At 42.2% G+C, this 23,908-nt stretch overlaps 2 protein-coding genes across 2 annotated transcripts; both read right to left on the reverse strand.

Annotated features, from left to right (window-relative positions):
• Window positions 1–5,157: 5,157 nt before the first annotated feature.
• LOC134441725 (beta-1,3-galactosyl-O-glycosyl-glycoprotein beta-1,6-N-acetylglucosaminyltransferase 3-like) lies at window positions 5,158–7,008 on the reverse strand. Its single transcript, XM_063192116.1, has one exon. It carries the CDS (start codon window positions 6,555–6,557, stop codon window positions 5,223–5,225), a length of 1,335 nt encoding a protein of 444 aa, XP_063048186.1. The 5' UTR covers window positions 6,558–7,008; the 3' UTR covers window positions 5,158–5,222.
• Window positions 7,009–14,806: 7,798 nt separating this feature from the next.
• Window positions 14,807–16,797, reverse strand: LOC134441609 (cerebellin-1-like). Its single transcript, XM_063191989.1, has 4 exons — window positions 16,678–16,797; window positions 15,771–16,215; window positions 15,368–15,562; window positions 14,807–15,181 (listed from the first exon to the last, which is right to left on the reverse strand). The coding sequence occupies exons 2-4, from the start codon at window positions 16,066–16,068 to the stop codon at window positions 14,898–14,900; spliced, it is 777 nt and encodes a 258-aa protein (XP_063048059.1). The 5' UTR covers window positions 16,069–16,215; window positions 16,678–16,797; the 3' UTR covers window positions 14,807–14,897.
• Between the last annotated feature and the right edge of the window lie 7,111 nt (window positions 16,798–23,908).

The raw sequence follows: 23,908 nt of genomic DNA on the forward strand, positions 1-23,908 counted from the left end.
CATCACACCCAGGGATATTGGAGTGGACAAACAGACAACTGGCACTGGACCATCTGGGTATCCTCATCAGCAGTCTCATTGTGTCATTATATGCAACTTTTAGCTTCTGATAGCTGCTATGCTTGTATTTGCACCATAAATGGGCAGTGTACATGGGTGTGCAGAAGGCTCTAAACAGGGAGCACTTGACATTAGAAGAACACATGCTAAATTTGCGAAGAAGCATATTAGCCTGAGCATACAGTTTACGCCGTTGCCGGTATATATCACGATCATCACAGAGATCATCAGATATTATATGACCAAGATACTTAACTTCCTTGCACACCATAAGTGAACTATCACCCAGATAAAAAACAGGGAATGTCATCTTCTTATCCTCTTTACTCCTCACTATCATGACATTACTCTTCTTTGGATTGAATTTAATATCATACAAGAGGCCATATTCAGTGCATACCTTAAGGAGTTGTTGTAAGCCAGCACTACAAGGACTCACAATGGCCAGGTCGTCTGCATACATGAGATGGTTAAACACAGAGCTGCCAATTAGACAGCCTGTGGAACACATACTCAGCTGGACAGATAAATCATTCATGTAAACATTAAACAGTGCAGGAGATAAAAGCCCACCTTGGCGGACACCATTAGATACATGAAATGGGGATGATGTTCCACACCCCCATTTGACACGCATTGTTTGGTGGCTGTACCAGAACACCAGGATCCTAATGATGACCTTAGGTAGCCCTCTCTGTAGCAATTTAATAAATAATTTTGTATGATTTATGCGGTCGAACTAGTGGCGCAAAAAAATCCAAACACTACTCAAATGTGTTCTTATTAGTTCTAGCCTCAAACTGAATATTAACATTTCTGGGCAAAATATTATACAATGAGATAAAAATTATGGTTGTAGTAAACACCCATTGACACCCATTCATCTTTCACTTAGCCGCGATAGCCAACTACTGCAGTACCACCCCTGACCACCAGCCGGTGCTCATTCTCATAGCTTCAAGGTTCTCTGCTCATGTGCACTAAGCTTGTGCTTGTCCTTCTTATATGTCCTCTTGTATATGTCACGTTTGAATAAAAATCTGCTAAATGTGAAGCAGTTCATGTAATACAATTAATGTGATACAATGTACCCAATGTACACAATGTATTTTACTGCACCACAACTCCTCCACCATTCACTCACTCACACATTTCATACTCTGGTTGTTCACCACCTCACTCGTCTTTTCCTTAGTTCTCCTTTGCTCTCTAGAAAAAGTACAACATTATGTGTAAAAAACTTAACTACCATAGTCAGGGAAGCAGATGGGGCCGGGGGTGGGGTGTGTGTGTGTGTGGGGGGGGGGGTGTTCAGTTGTCCTTCTGGCTCCAGGCAGGGAAAGAGGAGTCCCCACAAATTTGTCCTGGGCCTAGCCAAAGCTGTAAGCGGCCCTGACCGTAGTACTACCCTACTACGACAATGCACACAGTCTTATGTAGTACAGTACAACTTGGTCATTGCATAGGTTTTTTTTTTTTAATCAGCAATCAAAATACATTAGATTTTGTTCACGAACCCAATTCACCCCAAATCCCTATTTTAGTCATTGCCATTCTGGTAGCAACAAACTAATAGCGGGGGGGGGGGCACTGCACACATCACGCCACATCACGCCCCCTCCGCCTGACTCACTCCAATGACCTCGCCGTTCAGCCCTGGAGCTCTACCACCAGGGACGGATGAAGGAATACAGTGCCCTGTGGATGGAAATGCTGTGACTTTTGCTTTCTAATCACCTCACAAGTATTTGGGGCTGACACCTGACACCTGTCCTCAGTGTGAGAGCCTCTACAGCACTTTGGTTCCAGCAGCACAGGGGAGCACTATCAGTTCTGGGGAGCACTGGGGAGCACTATCAGTTCTGGGGAGCACTATCAGCACTGGGGAGCACTATCAGTTCTGGGGAGCACTATCAGCACTGGGGAGCACTATCAGTTCTGGGGAGCACTATCAGTTCTGGGGAGCACTATCAGCACTGGGGAGCACTATCAGTTCTGGGGAGCACTATCAGCACTGGGGAGCACTATCAGTTCTGACTATTAGTTCAGTGACCCCTGCACACTGGCCCAGACATGCCTTTTAACCCGTTAAGACAAGGCGTTATTCATTTGCTTTTACCAGAATGGCAATGACCAAGTAGTGCATTACTAAAGGCCCTGTCATGGTAGTGTAATACTATGGTAGATCACTTTTCAATAACTATTACAGCGTGCCACTGGAGGTAAGGCGCGCATTAAGGCTACACAATGAATGGTCAGTCAGTTGTCATCTCAGAGCATGCATGGATAAACAAGGGGCGGCTACGACAAAATTGAGCTCTGCCGTAATCGGCAGGCGACATCCGCGGACATCCAGGGACATCGGCAACAATGTGCGGGGTTGTATTGAAAACCGTGAAATCGAACGTTGGCAGAGCACTGCTCCGCACTTTGTCGAAACCGGTGTGCGGCAGTGCACTAGTGCACCAGTGTGCGGGGGTAACAACATTTTCGGAGCCAATAGTAATCCGCAGTGCTGTCGGAACCGGTATGCAGAGGCCCTAAGATGGCGACATGCTCATCAGATGGTGATGTGGTCGAGTCCCGCCTGGTCATCTCCCAATCCTTCCACATTTCTCTCCCCCCCATCATTTCCTGTCATTTCCTTCACTGTCCAATCACAATCAAGGCCACATATTATCCCCTCGCCCCCTCCACCGGACTCACTCCCATGAGTTTGTCAGTCATGATGACCTCGCCATTCAGCTCTGGAACTAGAGGAAGGACGTCCCTCAGCTCTATTGAACTCTCACTACATATAAAGAACTGCCCCTGGGAAAAGACACCCACCAGATATGGACTTGCATTCTCATGGGAGCCCAGGTTCGAGTCTGGCCTGAGGCGTTTACCAGCCCTAGCCCATATCTCTCCCACTGTTCATCGAATGTCCCATCTTCAATAAAGGCACAAAAATCATTTTTAAAAAACATTTAAAATCCCACAATAGCAGTATATTATTTTATATGTTTGTACAACTTTATTGTCACTGACAAATTTTGAAGTAATTATAAACAATGTTTGTGAATCAAGATGGAGTGCTATGTTAATATTGGTAAACACGTGGTCTTAAAAACAACCTGCTGCTGCATAGCAGAGAATGAATTGGCTTCAGTTGGATGAGTTTAATGTGAGTTTTCCTGCCGGACCTCTTGTGATTCCATCTCTTCTACTCTCCCAAAGCCAGGCTTCCAGGGCTGTGATGGCTGTACGGTGTCTAATGTGTCATTAGTTACTAATGTTAATCAAGCTTTATAATTATAGCATACAGTAGCCTATATTGTGTATGCGTGTGTGTGTGTGTGTGTGTGTGTGTGTGTGTGTGTGTGTGTGTGTGTGTGTGTGTGTGTGTGTGTGTGTGTGTGTGTGTGTGTGTGTGTGTGTGTGTGTGTGTGTGTGTGTGTGTGTGTGTGTGTGTGTGTGTGTGTGTCAGGCATTTGACAGGCAAGTTCAAGAAAAATTCAGTGTTAATTTTGCTTTTTATATAGATTCAGAAAACTTTCTTAATCCCATCAGTGGGAAATTAAGTTTGCAGTTCCAGTCTCCAATCAATCCACAATAAATAGTATAAATAAATGAAAAAGTTTGAACAACATAGAAATACAAGACCTAAAGAAAAAAAAAGAGAAAGAAAATAAAAGACATATAATCTTAACACTCACATACAGTCAAACACCCTGTCCTGTCAGTGAACAGCGCTCAGTAAATCAAATTGTCAGTAGTGTACTCTATCCCTACAACCTTATTTAATGATCTAATATATAATTTTGCTTGACAAAAGAAAGAAAGAAAAAGAAAAGAACATGTCACAAGTGGCGGCAAGCAGACATGTGCGAGAAGACAAAGGAACATAGATAATGACAAGGTTGACTTGAGTCATGGTAATCATAGTAGTTACATTGGGCGTGTTAAAACAAACTCTAAAATGTCATGTGCATGCAGAACAAATCTGAAAAGTCAGTAACTTCACATGTTATAAAGCCTGTCACAAATGACAGGAACCACCCACAGAGAGTGTGAGAGAGAGAGAGAGAGAGAGAGAGAGAGAGAGAGAGAGAGAGAGAGAGAGAGAGAGAGAGAGAGAGAGAGAGAGAGAGAGAGAGAGAGAGAGAGAGATCTAACCTTTCGTAATCTATTTCAGCGTACAGCAACCAAGTTGTATTATATGGACAATGGTATGAATTTCCATACTGCCCCCAACTCCCCACATTTAAAAATAAAACCATTAGCAATCTACTATGCCTCCCCTTAACTGTTAAAACCAAGAAACATCAAATCTCAAATTAGTTGGGACAGCACCAATATAATGCAACGAACATCAGAATAAGCTGAAACATTTCAAAGTGAAGTAGCCTATATTGACTACCAACATGAGGTATTACGGTCATTACTTAGTTATTACACAAAGTATTTAATTAGGCTACCTTTAAATGATCATGACTGTGTATACAATACATATTTCTGCAATTAAATTCATGGTATAGGTTCATTACATCATGAAGTACACATTGTCTGTAGTCTTACTCTGGCACTCCAACTTAAGCTAGTGAAATCATTTTTCATGATCATGAATATCCCCCTAAACAGTCATTTCGCTCAGTTTTGACAGCTGATATGTTTTCTTAGTTAATACTATTCTCCTCCTAATGTAAGAATCAAATGTTATGAAAATAGTATGTTGTTATTCACAATTTCCTAGTGTCCCAACTTTAGTGTAGTTGGGCTTTGTACTATACCAACACAGTAACAGAATGCAGTGTTAACACTTAGAGAATCCTCCAGGACCAAGTACACTCCAAAATATGCTAAATCGTCCCTGTAAGTGATTAATTAACACTACATTTTTACCATTGTGTACATCGGGTTCTCATCAGGGAGATTTAATTATTACCCAGTCCACTTTTATCCAGTGTTATCCAGTATTGTTCAGCTGATTATGGTTTATTTTGTTGCACATTAATTGGAAGTATTTTTTGTTGTTGTACTATACATTTTCTGCCAATTTGCCGCCTGACCCCCTTGCATCCCTTCGCGGCCCCCCAGGGGTCCCCGGCCCCCACTTTGAAAACCCCTGGTTATCATTTCCACTGACCAATCATTGTTCAAGAGCAAAAGAATACATATTGTCAGATAGGCTTTTCACTTACCCAGTCATTTTTTGTAAATGACAACATTGCATTGTGACCAGTTGCCTTAAAATGCAAGTAATGTTCCAAGCACTTGATGACAGTATCATCGACCTCTGGGTCAAATTTGTTGGCAAACAGATGATGTTGCCCCAGCATCCACCGCAGATCCCGGATGCCATACATGCACACTCCCCGCTTATAATGCATACTGTCACAGTGTACATAGGCCGCTCCGTTGTACACATCTCCCGACAAAAAGTTCCACTTGACCAGGCGAGCCATGGCAATCATGTCCTCAGTGTCATACCTCTGGTGGGGGGTGTTGGTCCCGGGCATGCTGGGAGAACGCTGCAGTGTAGCCCAAATGTGCTCATCTGGACTGTAGGTGTCTTTCGCCCATTCCAGGAAAGCTCCGACGTCTGAGCGTGTGCGCGCATGCTCAACAAACGCTCTCGACAAAACAAAGTAAGCACTGCCAACAAACATGGGAGTGCTGATGGGCGGGGGGTCTTTTCTGATATGTCTCATGACGACCATGCGGGACCCATTGATGCTGTAGTGGTACAACCAACGAGCTGTCTTGTTCCTGTTAGGGGGTATGGATTCCAAGTTGTTTTTTCCATTCAGCGTCTTCAAGGACCACACCATTTCCAAGTTTGTTTTGAGAGGCAAGTCCGCCTCACAGGTGTTGAGGAGGTATTTCCACTTGACTGGTGACGCCAGCAGGTCGTCCATGCAGTTCAGGTCCGCTTGGACTCGCAACCACGAAGCGTACACGACCGACTCCTGTTTACTCGCCAAAAACACGTTCGGAAAACAAGAAGCGATGCCTTCCACCGCCTTCAGGAAGTGCGCCGGGGACTTCCTGTCCACGTGCACGCAGTACACATTCTGCGGGGCGTAGATGGCCCTGAGGAGCCGCTCAAACATCTCGATCTTCTCATGGATCACCATGGAGTAGGCGATGGGGAAGTTCCTCTCCTCATCGCTGAATAGCAAATCCGAGGTATAATATCCCCTGTCTGCGATGAAAGTGCCACAGTCGCGCGTCGCATTGAGATAGAAAGACTCGGGCAACGTGTTCTGTGCAGGCTGGCCTCTGAGATCCTCCTCAGAAACCTCTCCTCTAATGATCGCCAGGCATGCCTCTTGTTCCGCTAGGTCCCTGCTGGGGAACTCCAGTCGTTTCAAAGGAGCCCTCTCCGGAGCTTGGCCCTCCGAGCAGGGACTCCATGAGAGAAAAGTCAACATGACCATGACAATTGCAATGACTATCACTGCTGTGGGCGAGAGGTATCCTCTGCTAGGACACTTTGCCACAAGGCCACACATGCTCTCTCGGTGTCCCCAGTGGATAACCAATTTGAAAGGATAAATTGTCCCCTTCAGCTTCTTCTGTGTTGAACTTTATTGAAGACTTATTTTCAGTCTTCCGCAGCAGGAGCCTAGAAGCAGCACTGCGCTGGGACTGAGATGTGATTCTGAAGTGACGCAGGTATTGCGTCAATTTGACACATGACTTTGTCCTCTGTCCCGTGCGTAATGATGTGGTGCTGTAGGAGGAGGAGGATGTGTGACACCGACCCATTATGCACATATGAATATGCCCTCTTCATAACTACCTGTGCAACGACATTCCGGATCAGTTGGATTGGTTTGCATGACTGCATTTTCCTCTATAGTTGGTTGAAGGCAAAAAAAGCATCCAAACCGAAATTGCAAAACAATCTGGATCAACAGGTCTTGGAATCAGATTCGCTGACATCATTGGTTGGCCTCAGGGCAGAGTTATCTGAAAGGGCCTCCGCATCAAATACATACAGTACAATGTAATGAAGAGCCAATTCTGCCCCGCCCCGCCCCCACCCCCCATCACATCCGTTTACTATCCCTTTCATGAAAACCCACAGGCTCTATTCAACAACTCAATAGAATTCACATACTGTAGACAGTAAATACACAGTAAAAAAAAGTATTTGTCCCAGGGTACTCTCTAAGTGTTGAATTAGCACTGTACATTTTTACTGTGCATACAGAGGGTGGCCCCCACTCCTCTCATCTGTGTCCTTGTTGGTATTCACACTGCAGGGATCCTGAAGGAAATTACAGATATTCCTTTTTCTATTGGCTGGACAATGGTTACATAAAGTAATAAAATAATCATTGCAGTTCTGTTGTTCCAGTTCTCCAGGTAAATTACTGAGGTATATAGGGGATGGATCACACTCACCCTCTTTTTGTTTGTTTGTTTATTTCAGTATACCCACCTAAAATTGATTGATTCAATATTTACAATGGCACAAATACATACAGAATACCCACTATAAAAAATGCTCAAATATACTGTACATGTATATAGTATACTCACCACAAAGAAAGTAGACTACACCCCTGTTTTTCCCCATATTGAATACAGCACTTAGTGCATTATAAAAGGTTTACTAGGTTTTGTATTCTTTCTCTGAGTGACAGCTAGATAACACCTGCTTTCCTAAAATGCCTGGGGAAAGAAGCCTCACCACATTCTATAGTCCTGGCCAATTATCCTGTGCTGCATTGTGCGCAAATTGCAAAAATACCCGAGGCCAGGGCAAGGGACCAAGAAGAACACAGTGACAAAAAGACTTCAGCTGTGGGAAAAGCAGCATTACCCCAGGCCTGTTGACACATTGCTTTTCTTGTTCCAGAGCCAAATTTTATCGATGGAAGAGCTCTTGATGAGTGAGTAAGACGGCGAGGGCAGAGATGAGCATGATCTGACGATTGAAGGCAGGGAGGGGCAGCATGGCGGATCTTGTATCGTAGCCAAGTGAAAAATGAATCGGTTGCAATGGAGCTGCCTAAAATAAGTTTGTACCAGTAATTACATTTTTACTGAGTCTGCAAGGTGTATTTATGAGGCCAAATCCATATACGTTCCACCTAGATGCGATCGTGGGCAAGTAATGACTGGGAAGCCTGAAGGGAATTCACTAAGGCTAAATAAAATATTTTTCACTGCATTTTTCATAAACACAAATTTCCTGTTAAGAACTTGGTATTATATAAGATGTGGTACTGTCAAGTTCTTTGGTTGTTTCGTTTTTCCACCAGGGCAGGAGATTTCAACCATTCTGCCAACATATATGGATTTGGCCTCATAAATACACCTTGCAGACTCAGTAAAAATGTAATTACTGGTACAAACTTATTTTAGGCAGCTCCATTGCAACCGATTCATTTTTCACTTGGTAAATAAAATGATTGATTTGGAAAAAGGGTGGTAATATAAAGTAACAAAACTGTCACATTTCAGTAATATCCCAAAAACCACTTATACTGGATTGCAGCATAATTTTAAAGTCAACTGACTCAGTTTTGAGCTCTGCGCAGTTACTGCCTTTTTGCTTTGTAGGGCAGAATAGGGGTAGTTCCTGTTGGGAAAAATGCTAAAATATCATCTAGGCTATGCGTAGGTGGAACAACATTGACGGTAGGCCTACCAGTGGCGTGACCTTTCTTATTGCTTAGACCTTCTCTGGCATTAGTCACTGCTACCAAAATAGTTATGTTGCTTCGCTTGTAACCTTGTATAGACTGTATACACCCTATTATGCATGGTTAAAGGGCAGCACCATTACTATTTGGGGTAATGGTAGCACAAGGGCTATAGGCAGCCTAACAGAAACTAGCAGATTGGGAATCTGGGTAGCACGGAAAACCCGGAAATGGGCGGGGGGCATGACATTAAGGTGGATATACCTACATGGGTTCTACATTTTTGTTTTCTCCTGGCTGCGCGACACAAGCTGCGCACAACTCAACCTCTGATTGTTGGTGTGGGGTTTTTCAGAAATGTCAGACAGGCACTTTTGATCCGATGAGTTTTCTGCAGATTTATTTTTATTACTGCTCCTTTTGGAGCAGGAGTCTTCTCAGCAAGGAACATCATTCTCCGTGATATCCCTGGTCAAGAAGTCCATTCGGGTCATCTCTGCCCTTGGTTAAGTATCCTGCCCCACTCCCCAGCCAAATGGCCCTTTACAGATGCAAATTAGCCGGCCCCACCTCAACTGACAGGCCCCAGGCCTCACTCACTCTCAGATTGAAATACTTAACACAACTGGGAATGATATATGTAGGCACATACATATCCATCTATATTCCTACATATACATGTACATATAAGAATCTACATAAGAATCATATAAGAATAAAATGTAACCACATTGGAGACCACTGTCGGTCAAAAAATTAGCTCACGTGGTTGGCTGCTTAGCGTCTTGCCCTCCTCACAGCGCGAATGTTTGTAAACGGAAAACCTATGTACTACATTGGTTTTCAATGTTATCAAATACCTGAATGCACGCGCAGACAGGAATCCCAGAATCCTGTGTGGCTAGGTTTTGAACATCGAAAGTTCCATTGGACCAGTGTTGTGCATGGTTAGAACCTCTTTTAGTCGGCTGGATGTTGTAGCGGTTTCCGTTGTTTTGTACTCCCACCGACTCCATTCTGGGAGAACATATCGTGACATATCGTTAACGTGAGTAGTAGCCTACATCAGAATCGATTAATGCTTTGTAAATTAAGTTACATTGTATCACTCCAATCACACGTTCAACGCTCAACGTTTGAGTGACGGCAGCTTCCAAACAAACATATGTTGCCTCCAATCTCTTGTCAGCAGAGGCTAACACTTTGCAGCACAATATAGCTTTATTTAAGGAGCATACCAAAGCATTCCTACCAACATGACAATATGTTCTACTAAACTGTTTCATGGAGACTACAAAGTGCCAGCATATGGATAAAACCAGACAACAGGTTCTTGTCATACACTGTACAGGCTCCAATGGAACTCCAAATGATGAAAACCTAGCCGCGTAGCATTTTGGAATCTGTGTGTGCACACGCACTCAGCTGTTTGTAAGCATTTGGAATCCATGTAAAGACAACACATCAATGACGTCACTTATAAGTTTTCGCAAAAGCCAAAAAAACGAGACTTAATTTGAAGCAATTGTAGAGCACCTGACATCTTACTACCAGTTCCAAATATGGGTGCAGTTACGGAATACAAAATGGAAAATATTATTGATTACATTAATTACATCAGAGACGGATCACCAGACTCAAAGACATGATCATTAACCAATGTGCTGCTGCCTCATGTATTCTCCTGTGTTGGCCTACACGTGGCTCTGTTTGTGTATTGCTGAAGCGATGATGGGATGATGTGATTGAACATGCTTTATTGTGTTTTAGTGGGAGATGTGTTAGTGTGATGTACCTTTGCAACAGTAGGACATACATTGTCTATGTTTCTGATGCGAGTTTGTTTGATAGCTCCCTGCCCAGAGACCACAGAATAAACTTTTTAGATAAGTCTGGTACTGGAATGTCTTGTACATGGTCCCTGTCAAATAAGCAAATAAACTAAATTAAACTAAATTATACTAAACTAAAAAATGCCCGTTGAAATTACGGCAAAAAACTGTCTAATTGCAGCAGTCAGTGACCGTAAAATGTAAAACAGTTTATCTCTGTACTAAATATGGCAAGCCACTATTTAGTCAAAAAGCGCTACATAACTTTATTTTTGACAGGTGTCATATGTAGAAAATACTGGACTGTTCTCTGTAAACGAAGATATTGGAAAATACCGTTAAGTGAGATGAAGTAGTCAAGAAACGGTACATAACTTTATTTTTCACTGGTGTCAATATGTAGAAAATACTGAACTCTTCACTGAAAATAAAATATTGGAAAATACCGTTAAGTGAAGATGAAGTAGTCAAGAAACGGTACATGACTTTATTTTTCACTGGTGTACACATATGTACACAGCAAATTTGCCAGAGTTCGATTGATCAGAGTTAGACTGGTGTTCAGCCAAAATCTAAACATCATGAGTTGCAGCAACACTACAGAGTGTTATTTGACTCCTCTGGATCCGAGTTGTTGAGCTAAGAGAGCTAGAGAGTTAATGTTTAACTCCCTTGAGAGTTATGAAAAACATGCCTCCCCAATTTTCAAATGTTTTGGCAACATGAGCAGCCATTTTTGTTGAGTCCCCTATAAGTGAACCAAACTCAATCCTCTGTTAGTGAACCAAATTGTGAACCAACAGACAAAGAACTCTGTTCTGCTTTTCTTCACATTGTGTATACTACAAAAAGTAGGTGCTCTTTCTGGTCGTGTTAGGCTTTTGTCCTCTTTTAGTCCAATAGATCTCTTGTGATTGCACTTGTTCCAGGTGTAACTTGTCAAACCACTGATAGGCTGGTTGTAACAGGCAGAGTTTGATGTCAACACGCTATTTGATTAGTAGCCATCAATGAGTATTAACTTAGAGTACAACCCTCTGCATGTGTTGTAGTTCATCCTGCAAAAAATTCTCCACCGCAATAACTTTTTCCCTCATTGGACTTTGAGGCTTTGCCATCAGAGTTTTCGATTGAGAGGCAAATTGACACGGTAAACCTCTTCAAAATTCAGAATATCTTTTTTTGCATTCCTCCTACCCAACAGAAAGCAATGGAGGTTATAATGAATTGAATATTAATTACTCCACAGAAAACATATTGCCTGTCTGCTTGGCTCCAGGTGCCTCCACGTTGTAGATTTGACAACAATTAAGCTGGCAACTGAATAAACTGTGCAACAGTTAAGGACTGCAAATGACAACAGTTTGCACATTTTGCAGTAATTCACTGTAACTTATTATTTCTCCGGTAACAGCCTACAGTTTAGCCTCATTTAATGTGTAAAATATACCTATAGGCTAGTATAATCTGAAAAAGTCTACCTGGGACAGTAATCCCTTGAGCTCTTAGAAGTAGCCCAGTCTATTTGAAACTGTCATTCTACCCCATCCAAATCAATCTATCAATCAATTCCTGACCTCACCTGAGTGCTAAGGGCTGTCATGCAATGATGAACTTACTGCCTGCACCTGCCAAATGCTTCATCACTCGGGTCACATGGTTCACTTGAACATGTATTTAAACAGGGACTGTTGCATTGTACTGCTCACTGGTTGCTAGCTAGCTAGCTGGCTGGCTGGCTGTAAGGCCGGCCGGCGGCTGGCCGGCTGGCCGGCGGCTGGCCGGCGGCTGGCCGGCGGCTGGCCGGCGGCTGGCCGGCGGCTGGCCGGCGGCTGGCCGGCGGCTGGCCGGCGGCTGGCCGGCGGCTGGCCGGCTGCTGGCCGGCGGCTGGCCGGCTGGCCGGCGGCTGGCCTGCCCTCACCTGGCCGGCGGCTGGCCTGCCCTCACCTGGCCGGCCCGGCTAGCAGGTCACGTTGTAAGGGTGGCTGCATGGTGGCTTGCTAACTAGCTTGTTTGTTAGCTTGCTTGCCCCGCTAGCTTTGGCCTTCATTTTCCTTAAGGTTATTTTCAGGCCTTTTTAAAATAAAGAATGGATTTGCATACCCTTCATTGATGATACTAGACTGGTCCACCTGCCGGCTGGCCGGCGGCTGGCCTGCCCTCACCTGGCCGGCCCGGCTAGCAGGTCACGTTGTAAGGGTGGCTGCATGGTGGCTTGCTAACTAGCTTGTTTGTTAGCTTGCTTGCCCCGCTAGCTTTGGCCTTCATTTTCCTTAAGGTTATTTTCAGGCCTTTTTTAAATAAAGAATGGATTTGCATACCCTTCATTGATGATACTAGACTGGTCCACCTGTCTGCACTAGACAATCTGGCAATTGGGCATTTATTTAGGTATCTAATTAAGTTGATGTTTATTGGACTCCAATGAGTAGAATCAGTCTAATCAGTTGTCTGTGATTGCAACTCTATAATTGGACTCACCTGAGTATAATCAGTCCAATCAGTTGTCTGATTGTAACTCTATAATTGAACTCACCTGAGTATAATCAGTCCAATCAGTTGTCTGATTGTAACTCTATAATTGAACTCACCTGAATATAATCTGTCCAATCTGTTTTGGCAACCACTGCTGCCATAATTTTACCGTAAAATGTAAAAAAAAAAAAATACCGTTATTTATTTAACGGTAGGCTTTGGCAACCACTGCTGCCATAATTTTACCGTAAAATGTAAAAAAAAATAATACAGTTATTTATTTAACGGTAGGCTTTGGCAACCACTGCTGCCATAATCTTACCGTAAAATGTAAAAAGGAAATATACCGTTATTTGTTTAAAGGTAGACTTTGGCAACCACTGCTGCCAGCAATTTTCCGTAAAAACAACAATTCTTTTTTTACTGTGCAGGGCTAAAATGCTTTAAAATATTCTTGTGAGAACTGATGGGGGTTAAAACAATGAGGGTCTATATTACAGTCCACTTATGTGTGTGCTGCAAAATAAGGGACTATATTTTACTTTGAAAATAATCATTGAAAAAAACAACTTTCATTTCGAAATATGAAAAAGATAAGCATTTTAATAACATTTTAGTCTTCTAGTGACAAACAGAACGGCAACTACATAAATGCCGTTATTTGTTATTTGGCCTAACTGTATCTGACGAAACGTAAAAACACTTTGCATTCAGGTAATTTGAGACACTTTTCGTCAAATTCAGAAAGACTGATGAAATCTGAGGAAGAACATCAATACATTACCCAAACTTAAGTTTGATTGCGTAAAGTGACTCAATCTTCCATTTCATAACAAAAAACGATTAATGTAAAAATGCTACATTTTTACAAGTTTTAGTGACAGGTGTGTCATCTTGAATGGGAAAAAAATGCATTCAGGTAAAATGGGCCACCTATTCATTCCAATGGCAAAACTAAGAATTGCACAAAAGAAAAACAAAATTAGTGATGATTTTAATATTCCTCCATTTTTTTTTCAACACATCTGTTTCCAAAAAGATATCACAACTTCATTAAAAGAGCTCCCCTGACACCTCCATCTTCAATAATAGTCATATCGTTTTTGTAGAAAATATGAATGGTAATTCCCATAGAAAAAAGCGGCATAAATTACCTGAAAGGGGGGGGGGGGGTTAACATGTTCAGCCGATAGGTTTTTTGACATTTTTAGGTATGTAAAGTTCACAATGTTGCCAAAACTATGTTTTTCCAGATTAAAGGCACAAATTCAAACCTAAAAACATATCCGTTTTTCCAGTTTTTATCACATCTGAAAACAGTATCATCCTTATTTTATCTAGACGATTTCTTATTTTGGCAAGACCGAAAATTCACTTTCTTCTGTCTTCTTCTCCATATGAGGGTTCCCCCTTCCCATCAAAAAAGTGTTATGCAATTCAAATGACTTTAAACAGATAGAGTAGTAATGTTGCAACAATTTCAGTACATTTGTGGTGGTTGGTCTGTAGAATTAAAAGAAATGAGACACCCTAAGCTTATCCGGCCCAATTTATCTGATGGCCCAATTTACCTGAACGCACCCTATATACAAAATAACTAACCTTTTTCAGACATCGGCGAAGAGAGCTATGTTTTCAGATGTATATTAGGAGGTTGCTGTTTAGAGTCTCATAATTTTGTTAGAATCTTAGAATACACTGATGATTACCATCATCAATGTAAAATGTAGTGTGCTAAGGTCATAGAGTGTGAAAATAAGTGATTGAGTGTAAAAATATAACCATTTGATTACAGAAAATAAACACACTCATTCGTGGACAGGTTTCATTTTCAAAAATCTCAAATCAAAATACGGTATGTCAGGCATCAATTTTGACCCTGATTGATTCACATGGGGAAGAGCAGGTGGCCAGAGAAGGTGGTGTGTCGGTTCACGTTGTCAAACACCCGTGCGTTGGCCCACACCTTCACATAGACCACATCTCCCACCTCCAGCTGTAGAGAGGCTCCATTGGACGGGTTCACACTGTATGTTCGCTGATGGCTCCATGCAGTGACAATATGCTCCCCATTTTTAAAAAGAGCAATTACAACGGGGTGGGATGCATGGCCGTGGCCATGAGCAAACATAAGAAACTGGTATACGCCTCTAACTGGCGCTGTGAAGATCCCTGTGAAGACAAATTATGTTTTTTTGTGAGAGGTGTATTGTGTTTTTATTGTTTCATGGTTATCTCATAACAGCTATGAGTATATTATGCACTGCAAATTTTAAGAAGGGAATGACACGTTGGACCTTTACTGTAATGAAAATAATATTATCTGATGCCTTAGTATCAGATTTCTTCATTTACTACCTGTGTTTGAGTTGTAGGCATTCCCAACATTTGTGATGACGCGCTTGAAGACCAAAGTAGTTGCTTCAGAGAATGGTCCTTGTGTCTCACTTCCTGATTCCCACAGTAAGGCGGAAAAAGACACCTTTCTGGTATCTTTCTCCTTCTTCAGATCCTCCACTTGGCTCAAAGCAGCATTCAGATTCACGGTTTGCGCTAAAAGAGTTGTATACGTTCACACAGAGACACCCAGACACATACAGGTGTGTGCGGGGTGGGTGCACACACACACACACGGACGCGCACACACACACACGCATACATGCATACACACCAGGAGATTTAGGATATAATTTAGGATAAAAAGGGAGTGTAAGAAATATCATTTTCCTAATAAAAAATGTCGAAGTGCAATGCACATTACCTTTGCTCTCATGCTGTAATTGTTCCACCATCTTCTCACTGGCCTTCAGTCTGCTCTCCACAGCCTCCAGTTGTGTCTTGGTGCACTTGAGCTCCACTCTCTGCTCTGTGATGAGGCTGGTCATCTCTCTCAGCACGGCGTGGATGTCCGGCTGGGTGGAGGCAGCGGCTCCAGGGCCCTCTTGGAGAGTGCCGCTGCTTTCACCATCGGTCTCGGCCAAACACAAGCACAGCAGAGCAAGCAGAGCCCTGTTAGTGTTCATGGTGGAGGTTCTTCGTCCTCTGGCCATGGCTCTCATCCCTAGGGATGTGGGATGTGATTTATATCACGATTTCGTGCCTCAGGACAATGACGTGGATATTTGACATTGGTACGTGCAAATATCTTTTGAGTAAAAAGTTGTCAGTCATGTAGCCTGCAAGTCAGCCGTTGAGTGCTCTTTTGGCTAAACAGAGAGGGGAGAGAGAGAGAGAGAGAGAGAGAGAGAGAGAGAGAGAGAGAGAGAGAGAGAGAGAGAGAGAGAGAGAGAGAGAGAGAGAGAGAGAAGGGTCAGTGTCTAGGGAAGCTAAGTAATGATAAACCTCTCTGTCTATTTGCTCACATTGTTGAAGTGTGAGCTATGTACCTTGAACACAGTCAACAAGAGTGAACTAGACTGAATTCCCTCAGAAAATGCAAAAAGTGCGCTTGTTTGGGCCACAGGTTAGGAGTTTTAGGAAAAAATAGCACACATGCTAACCTACTAGAGAAGTGATAGTGGAATCACAGTGAATTGTGTAATATACAAGATCGATAGTGGCAAACCCACTTAATTATCTATAAATATCTACATCTGTAGTAAACTCTAATCAAACATCTGGTCAATTTCTGAGCAGTTCAGCTCATACATAGAAAGTAACATTTTTACCTGTGTTGTTGTATGCACTGCCAATGTCGGTTATAACATTTTTGTAGACCAGGGTTGCTGTGCTGACATGGGTCCAATGTTTCCACTACCAGATGTTAGCACAGAGGCAGAGAAAGACACCCTCTCCTCCTCCCTCTCCCTCCTCAGCTCCTCCACGTGCGGCCCTCTGTCAGGTTCAGACTGGCTGCAACAGCTGAGCACAAACACACAGAGAAACACAAACTCATAGAAACGAGTGGTGTGGCCACTACAACATATTCTTTCACCAGTGTTCATTTTAAAATGTATTATTTGTAAACAGGCTTACATTAGTGCTCGGTTCCCAACAATGTCCTACGTGGGGCCCCCTTGAAATCCAACATCTCACTCAACAAAGAATTCAACTCAAATAAATAGTCAACAGCAACATACATACACTCAGAAATATTGTTGATTTGATTGAAATAATATTGATTTAAACTAGGAATACTTCCAAGGCCCACAGTTTGAGAACCCCTGCATCTTCTGCTAGCTTCTAACTTCAGTGGTCAGTCTGGTCTCCACGGCTTCCAGTAGTGTTTTGGTGTACCGGAGCTCCACTCTCGGTTGTACTATCACATCATTCATCTCTCTCAGCACGGTGTGGATGTCCCTCTGGCATGTTTGCTGCAGTGGAGGCTGCGGCTGCATCTTCACTCCTCTGGGCTGTGCTCTGTACAAGACTGTCTCCCGTTACAGCAGTGGTTCTCAACCTTTTTTGGACAAACACCCCTTTGATCTCATCCTAAGCCTCCCAACGCCCCCTTGACCTCATGATAAGGCTGTCAACACCCCCCTTAGTATTAAAAAATGAAATGGACTAATGCCCCCAATGACATCTAGGCACTGCCCCCTCTCAACTGTATCATTCTCAATGCCCCCCCCCTTGGGGCTCCTCAACCTCCCCTGGAGGGCTGTAGCGCCCCCATTGAGAAACACTACATTTGAGCTTCTTCATACTGCTCTTGGCCAGTGATGTCACTTTCAATGATGGCCAGTGTGTCTGCCAAAAAGATGCGCAGCAACACCAATAGAGTTCCTCAGGCCTTCAAGGTGAAAATGTAAACGGGACAGCGGTTAAGTTCCTTCTTCTGTTGTGGTTATGGTTGTGCCTTGTGTCAGGTAGGATATTCATACACCCTGACCTGCCTATATGTACATATTACTACTATGAAGGGAACCACAGGTAGTTATTTACACAGTCATAAATGTGGCACACTAGGCCATGTACCATCAGAGATTTTTATCAATGAGCAGACTAGGCAGTTGCCTAGGGCCCCAACAAATCCCATCCACCCCAGGAGTCAGCCCCGCCATGGTAAATACCAGCGAAAGTAGTTCAAAAGGGCCAGATGTCTGTATTTTGCCCAGGGCCCCCCAAATTGGTAGAATCGCTGCTGTGTGCCATTCTGTTGTTAAAAAACAACTCAAAGTCCAGGGTCCTTTTAGTGTCACTAGTCAAATGGCAAATGATTAATAGTACTGTAGAGAGGATTTGATGTTGGGGGATATGCTACCAAAAAAAATCCTATCAACTTTGTTGACATGGCAAATAAACTCTTGAACTTAAACTTGAACTTGAACTCCAAGGCTGCAAGGGAAGCCTAAACTCAAGTGCTTTGTAGTGTAGTTGTGAAAGCAACAGTCTCAAAATAGGTGCCATCTAGCAATGGCGATCCTTCAAAAAAAAATCTTGGCAGCGCTCAAGTAAACTAACAAAGTGCCAGGCAAAACAAGGTGCCGCCCCAGCAGCCTGTGTTATTCACCATGGCAACCGATGGGACTCATGATTTGACATCAACATCATGACACTTAGCCTATAAACAAGTCCCTTGTTTAAACTCACATCACAGATTACATTCTCACCAGTCTGTCTGTGAGAGCTGTTAATTAAGAGTGTGGGTTTTTGAGCATTCTATAAAAAGAATGCGTTCTATAACAATGCAAGATTCTACAATTCCATATTGTATTGAATGACGCCCAGAATTCTATAGAACTTTCACCGCCTGAACATTCCCGTCGGAATACTCTTAAAGGTTAAGGCAAGGCAAGGCAAGTTTATTTGTATAGCGCATTTCATACACGCATTTCATTGAGTGCAACTCAATGTGCTTCACAAAAAAAGAGAGATTGGATTTACCCCTCAGCGCAGCACTATGGCTTTCTGTAATGTCATAGCAATGTTGTTATGTAGTTAAGCATTTTCAGCAAGTGAATAGGGTCGCCAGCGACCCCAGCTGCAGTAAGAGGCTACGAGATTGGAAACCCTTAGATTGAAGATCACAAATTTAACCCACCATAGCGCATGTCATTGTTAACTGCCTCCTTCCATAGTGTGGCGGTGTGAAAAATGTGTTTGTGTGTGATACATAATACCGGTAATATAACATTGAATAACATTTATGACCCTTCTAATCACACCCTTATAACTAGAATGGGCACTCGGTAGAGCGCAAACCTTCGCCTACGACACATATTTTTTTCTGGCCATCATCAGAGTGTGGGGCATAACATTCTCCAAATTTTGGTGTTAGTTTCCTGTAAATCGGACCAGAATATCGTAATATTACATTTTGGCCCAGTCTTGACCTCTTATTCAATTCCGCATGCACACGTTGTTCTGGCATATAGTGCTTGGCAAAGAAAAAACGTTTTTGACCTTTTCGTGACCTTGACCTTGACCTTTGACCCAATCACTCCCAAAAAGTAATCGATTGTTCCTTGGGTCATGACCAATCATCCCAGTAAATTTCATAAAAATCGGCTGAATTTATGTTTTTGACCTTTTCGTGACCTTGACCTTTGACCCAATCACTCCCAAAAAGTAATCGATTGTTCCTTGGGTCATGACCAATCATCCCAGTAAATTTCATAAAAATCGGCTCAATTTATGTTTTTGACCTTTTCGTGACCTTGACCTTGACCTTTGACCCAATCACTCCCAAAAAGTAATCGATTGTTCCTTGGGTCATGACCAATCATCCCACTAAATTTCATAAAAATCGGCGAAATTTACGTTTTTGACCTTGACCTTGACCTTTGACCTTTGACCCAATCACTCCCAAAAACTAATCGATTGTTCCTTGGGTCATGACCAATCATCCCACCAAATTTCATAAAAATCGGCTCAGTTCTGTTATACGAAGTACAAACAAACATATTCACAAATAAATAAATAAATAAATAAATACACAGCGGTGAAAACATAACCTTCTGGCGAAGGTAACAAAACATAACCTTCTGGCGAAGGTAATAATTACACCACAAAGGGTGTGATTAGAAGGGTCATAAATGTCATTCAATGCGCTAAAGAGTTGTGAAAAGAGAAGCACAACTAGCCTATATTGTGTTATAGATAGTGTGTAATTAACTATCACCAAAGACAGATGAGGATAAAACTGTTTTTTTATTTCCTTTTAAAACAAGATACTGTTAGGCAGTTCTAATTTGAACAGGAAGTTGGTTCCAGCATTTTGCAGCATAATGACTAAATGCCATTTCACCCTGTCTAGACCTGGCCCTAGGCACAACCAGTAGAGGAGATTCTGAAGACCGAAGACATCTATTAGGAGGATGATATTGCTCAAGCATATTTACAATATATTTAGGGCTTGAGGCATTTAGTGACTTACTATAAATTATCAGAAGTATCAGAGATTTAAACTCAATTCTAAATCTCACTGGAAGCCAAGCCAGTGCAATGACCTACAGTGATGTGGCCTCTTTTCTTTGTTTAAGTCAGAATTCTTGCTGCAGCATTTTGGATTAGTTGCGCCTGCCTGACTGAGTGACCTTTGGGGAGACCTATACGTAGGGTATTGCTAGTGGTGTGCATTGGCACTGCCCTCACGATTCGATTCGATTCTGATTCGGGAGGTAGCAATTCGATTCGATACGATTCGATTCAATTCTACGATGCAATGCATTACATTTCTACTGAAAGCAAAGCAAATGTTTCATCAGTCATGATGAGGCAATACAAGTAGTCAGATACTGAGCAACATTTTATTGGCTGTTTTCTGTATCAGTCTTGCAGTTTTCAATACTTTGAAGTGCTTTTATTTAATTTAACATTCATTTGCTCCGGAAATATCCACGGAAGTAATTGAAAAAAAATTGCTGCATCGATTCTGGAACTTGCTGCATTGCATTGAATCGTCCATGGCCCGCATTGCATTGCATCGCCGAATCGATTATTGCTGACACCACTAGGTATTGCTATAGTCAACTCTAACATGGATTAACTTCTCCAAATCCTGTTTACATACAAAATCTTTAATTTTAGCAATGTTTAAGGTGCCAAAAGCAGATTTAGTTATGCTTGGAGAACTACAAATTATCAGATTGATAGAATGACATTTGATACAAGATACAAGATATTTTATTGTCATATATATATAAAGCTGTCCTGCTAGTAGAGTCCCTAAAAAGTTAAAAAAGCAAAAGTATAAGTAAGGAAAAAACATCTCAAAAAAGTTTTTAAAGCAGCTTTTAAAAAAAAGGCAGTTTGGAGAAAAGGGGAGAGGTGATGAGGGAAAGAGTAGATTCCTTGGAGTTCAACAGCCTGATGGATTGGGTAAAGAAGCTGTCCCTAAGTCGGCTTGTGTGGGCTCCTTGCCAACATGATCTCCAAAAATTCCGTGCTCCTGGACACGGATGTTAAGGACACAAAATCCGTGTCCAGGAGCACGGATTTTGCCAAAATTCCGTGCTCCTGGACACGGAATTGTTTTCCGTGCTCCTGGACACAGAATTGTTTGAAGTGCTTTCTATAGGCTATTTCCACAGTCTTGTGTTTTCTCAGGATTTTTCTCATTTCAAATATTTTGTCTAAAAAAAAAACATTTCTTACTGACAGGTTAGGGTTAGGGATTGTTTTGGTCTGGGCACAGCTAGTTTTCTTTCATTCATTATATGAGTTTGATAGCCTAGCAACCAACTGGAAAAGGTATTTCTCAAAAATATGTCTTTAATGACAGGTTAAGGTTAGGGAATGTTTTGGTCAGGGCACAACTTAAATTGCTATAGCATTATTTTGTTTAGGATTAGCATTTGGTATGTATTTTCTAATGATAGAGTTAACACAGTGCTGTGGTAATAGCCTATAGAAAGCACTTCCGTGTGCCCATCACGGAAAACAATTCCGTGTCCAGGAGCACGGAAAACAATTCCGTGTCCAGGAGCACGGAATTTTGGCAAAATCCGTGCTCCTGGACATGGATTTCGTGTCCTTAACATCCGTGTCCAGGAGCACAGAATTTTTGGAGATCAGGCTGTCTATGCACCTGTATCTGCGGGCAGATGGTAGTAGAGTAAAGTGTGTGTAGCTTGGGTGGTGCGGATCCGCTATTATTCGTTTGCCCTTCCTGAGACACCTTTGATTTTAAAGATCCTGGATATTGGATAGTTCAGTTTTGATCACCCGTTGAGCAGATTTGATGACTCGTTGGAGGGCTCTTCTATCTTGGGTAGTGGTGTCACCATACCACCAGGCTGTGAAATTACCAGTTAAGATACTTTCTATACAGCGATAGAAGTTGGCCAGTATCCTACTCTCCATTCCATATCTGTGTAGCCGCCTCAGAATAAACAGTCACTGTTTAGGCGTTTAGGCGTAGTGATGAGACCAGCTGTTCCTTCATGTTGACTCCTAGGAATTTAAAACTCTTAACCCTCTCCACTGCAGTATCAGTGATGTAAATTTGTGGGATATGGATAAATGAAATGCCAGCAACCACAGACTAAACTATCATAATCTCACCGTCAAATCAATTTAAAAAATCAGTAAAAGACACTATTGACGGGACACATGCACATGTGTCCTAAACTAATCTGGCACCTTCTTTAGTGCCTTTTTCCCCTTCCTTATAATTACGATTACAATACGATTAGACTTTATTGTCAGTTTTCACTGAAATTCTTTTTGCGTCCCTGAACAACACTCGCTTAAGACAGGACCTACTCATAACATCACACCACAAGACTATTGCACAACTGACAAAAAACAAAACAAAGGGCAGAGGACACAGGCTTATACACAGACATACATATATTACATACAACCCACATAACTTGAGAATCAGTTTTCCAGCTTGCAGGAACTGTTTTCACACCCGTAAGGGCATTTGGACAAAATTAGACACTAACTTATACATTAATCCTGTAATTGCGCACTCTCTCCACTTCCGTTCATGTAGCAACATTGTTGCAAATGTCAATTGAGTTAGAATGTTGTTCACGCGCCTTTAAGTACTTGCAGTTGCAACAATGTTCATCGGAAAGACAATTTAATACTGTCGGAATGGCAGTATGTCGGAATGGCGGTTACCCCCCGTAGACATAGTCCTACATCGTTTGGTGCTAATTCATCCACTTGTTCAAAACTTATCACACAAACAAAAGCCCAGCCATCTTGACATTTTGTTGGCCTCCAAAATTGAATCACTTCCTGTAGCCTACCTGTCTTAGAGCATTGCACACATACAGTAGTTTGATGCAAAGAATATTAGCATAGAAATTCTATAGAAATGCATAGAAATGCGATGCAAATCCATCCACCCTTTTAAAAGTTAAGTGTGACTTTAACACAAAAAATGTATGACAGTGGCCAAGCTATATAGGAAAACAAATGTTTTCCACTTTTCAGAACTATCTCTTTTGACTTACATGACCTGGACGAATGATAATCTTCACAGAGTTAACAGTACCAAGGTCAGAGGTCAATTATTGGTCTGTGGTGTGTTTTATGAAGGCAGGAAACATAGTTCAATCCACAATACAAAATAATTTTATTTACAAACATTGACATTTACAACTCTTATTTACATTACATTGACATATTCAGACTCACCAACACATTTTATTCATTGCTCACATAAGGGCCCTGGCGAGGGTGTGTGTGAAATCATGGCCTACTAACAGGTATACATGGGTTCGTTCTACATTTTTGTTTCCCCCTGGCTGCGTGAACCTAGCTGCGCATAACCTCAACCTCTGATTGTTGGAAACAGCTGTCGGTCAAAAAATTAGCTCAAGTGGTTGAGTGCCAGTGTCTTGCCCCTCCCCACAACACTGTATTTACAAACACTGCGAACCCATGTATAGGGCAGAGGACAGCAGGCATCAAAGACAAGGACTCGAATAGATAAGTATGGGCTATATGGCACACAGCTCCGAGATTACTGCCTTGCCACTTTCAGCGTTCATCATTAGG

This window comes from Engraulis encrasicolus, chromosome 24 (genome assembly GCF_034702125.1).
Source record: "Engraulis encrasicolus isolate BLACKSEA-1 chromosome 24, IST_EnEncr_1.0, whole genome shotgun sequence".
In the NCBI taxonomy this organism is placed as follows: domain Eukaryota; kingdom Metazoa; phylum Chordata; class Actinopteri; order Clupeiformes; family Engraulidae; genus Engraulis; species Engraulis encrasicolus.

Coding starts and splice junctions, on each gene's coding strand:
- LOC134441609 (XM_063191989.1), bottom strand. CDS start 16,068: ATGAGAGCCATGGCCAGAGGACGAAGAACCTCCACCATGAACACTAAC. Junction 15,563..15,770: donor ATTACAGCATGAGAGCAAAG/GTAATGTGCATT, acceptor CAACTCTTTTAG/CGCAAACCGTGAATCTGAAT. Junction 15,182..15,367: donor TGCCTACAACTCAAACACAG/GTAGTAAATGAA, acceptor TTGTCTTCACAG/GGATCTTCACAGCGCCAGTT.
- LOC134441725 (XM_063192116.1), bottom strand. CDS start 6,557: ATGTGTGGCCTTGTGGCAAAGTGTCCTAGCAGAGGATACCTCTCGCCC.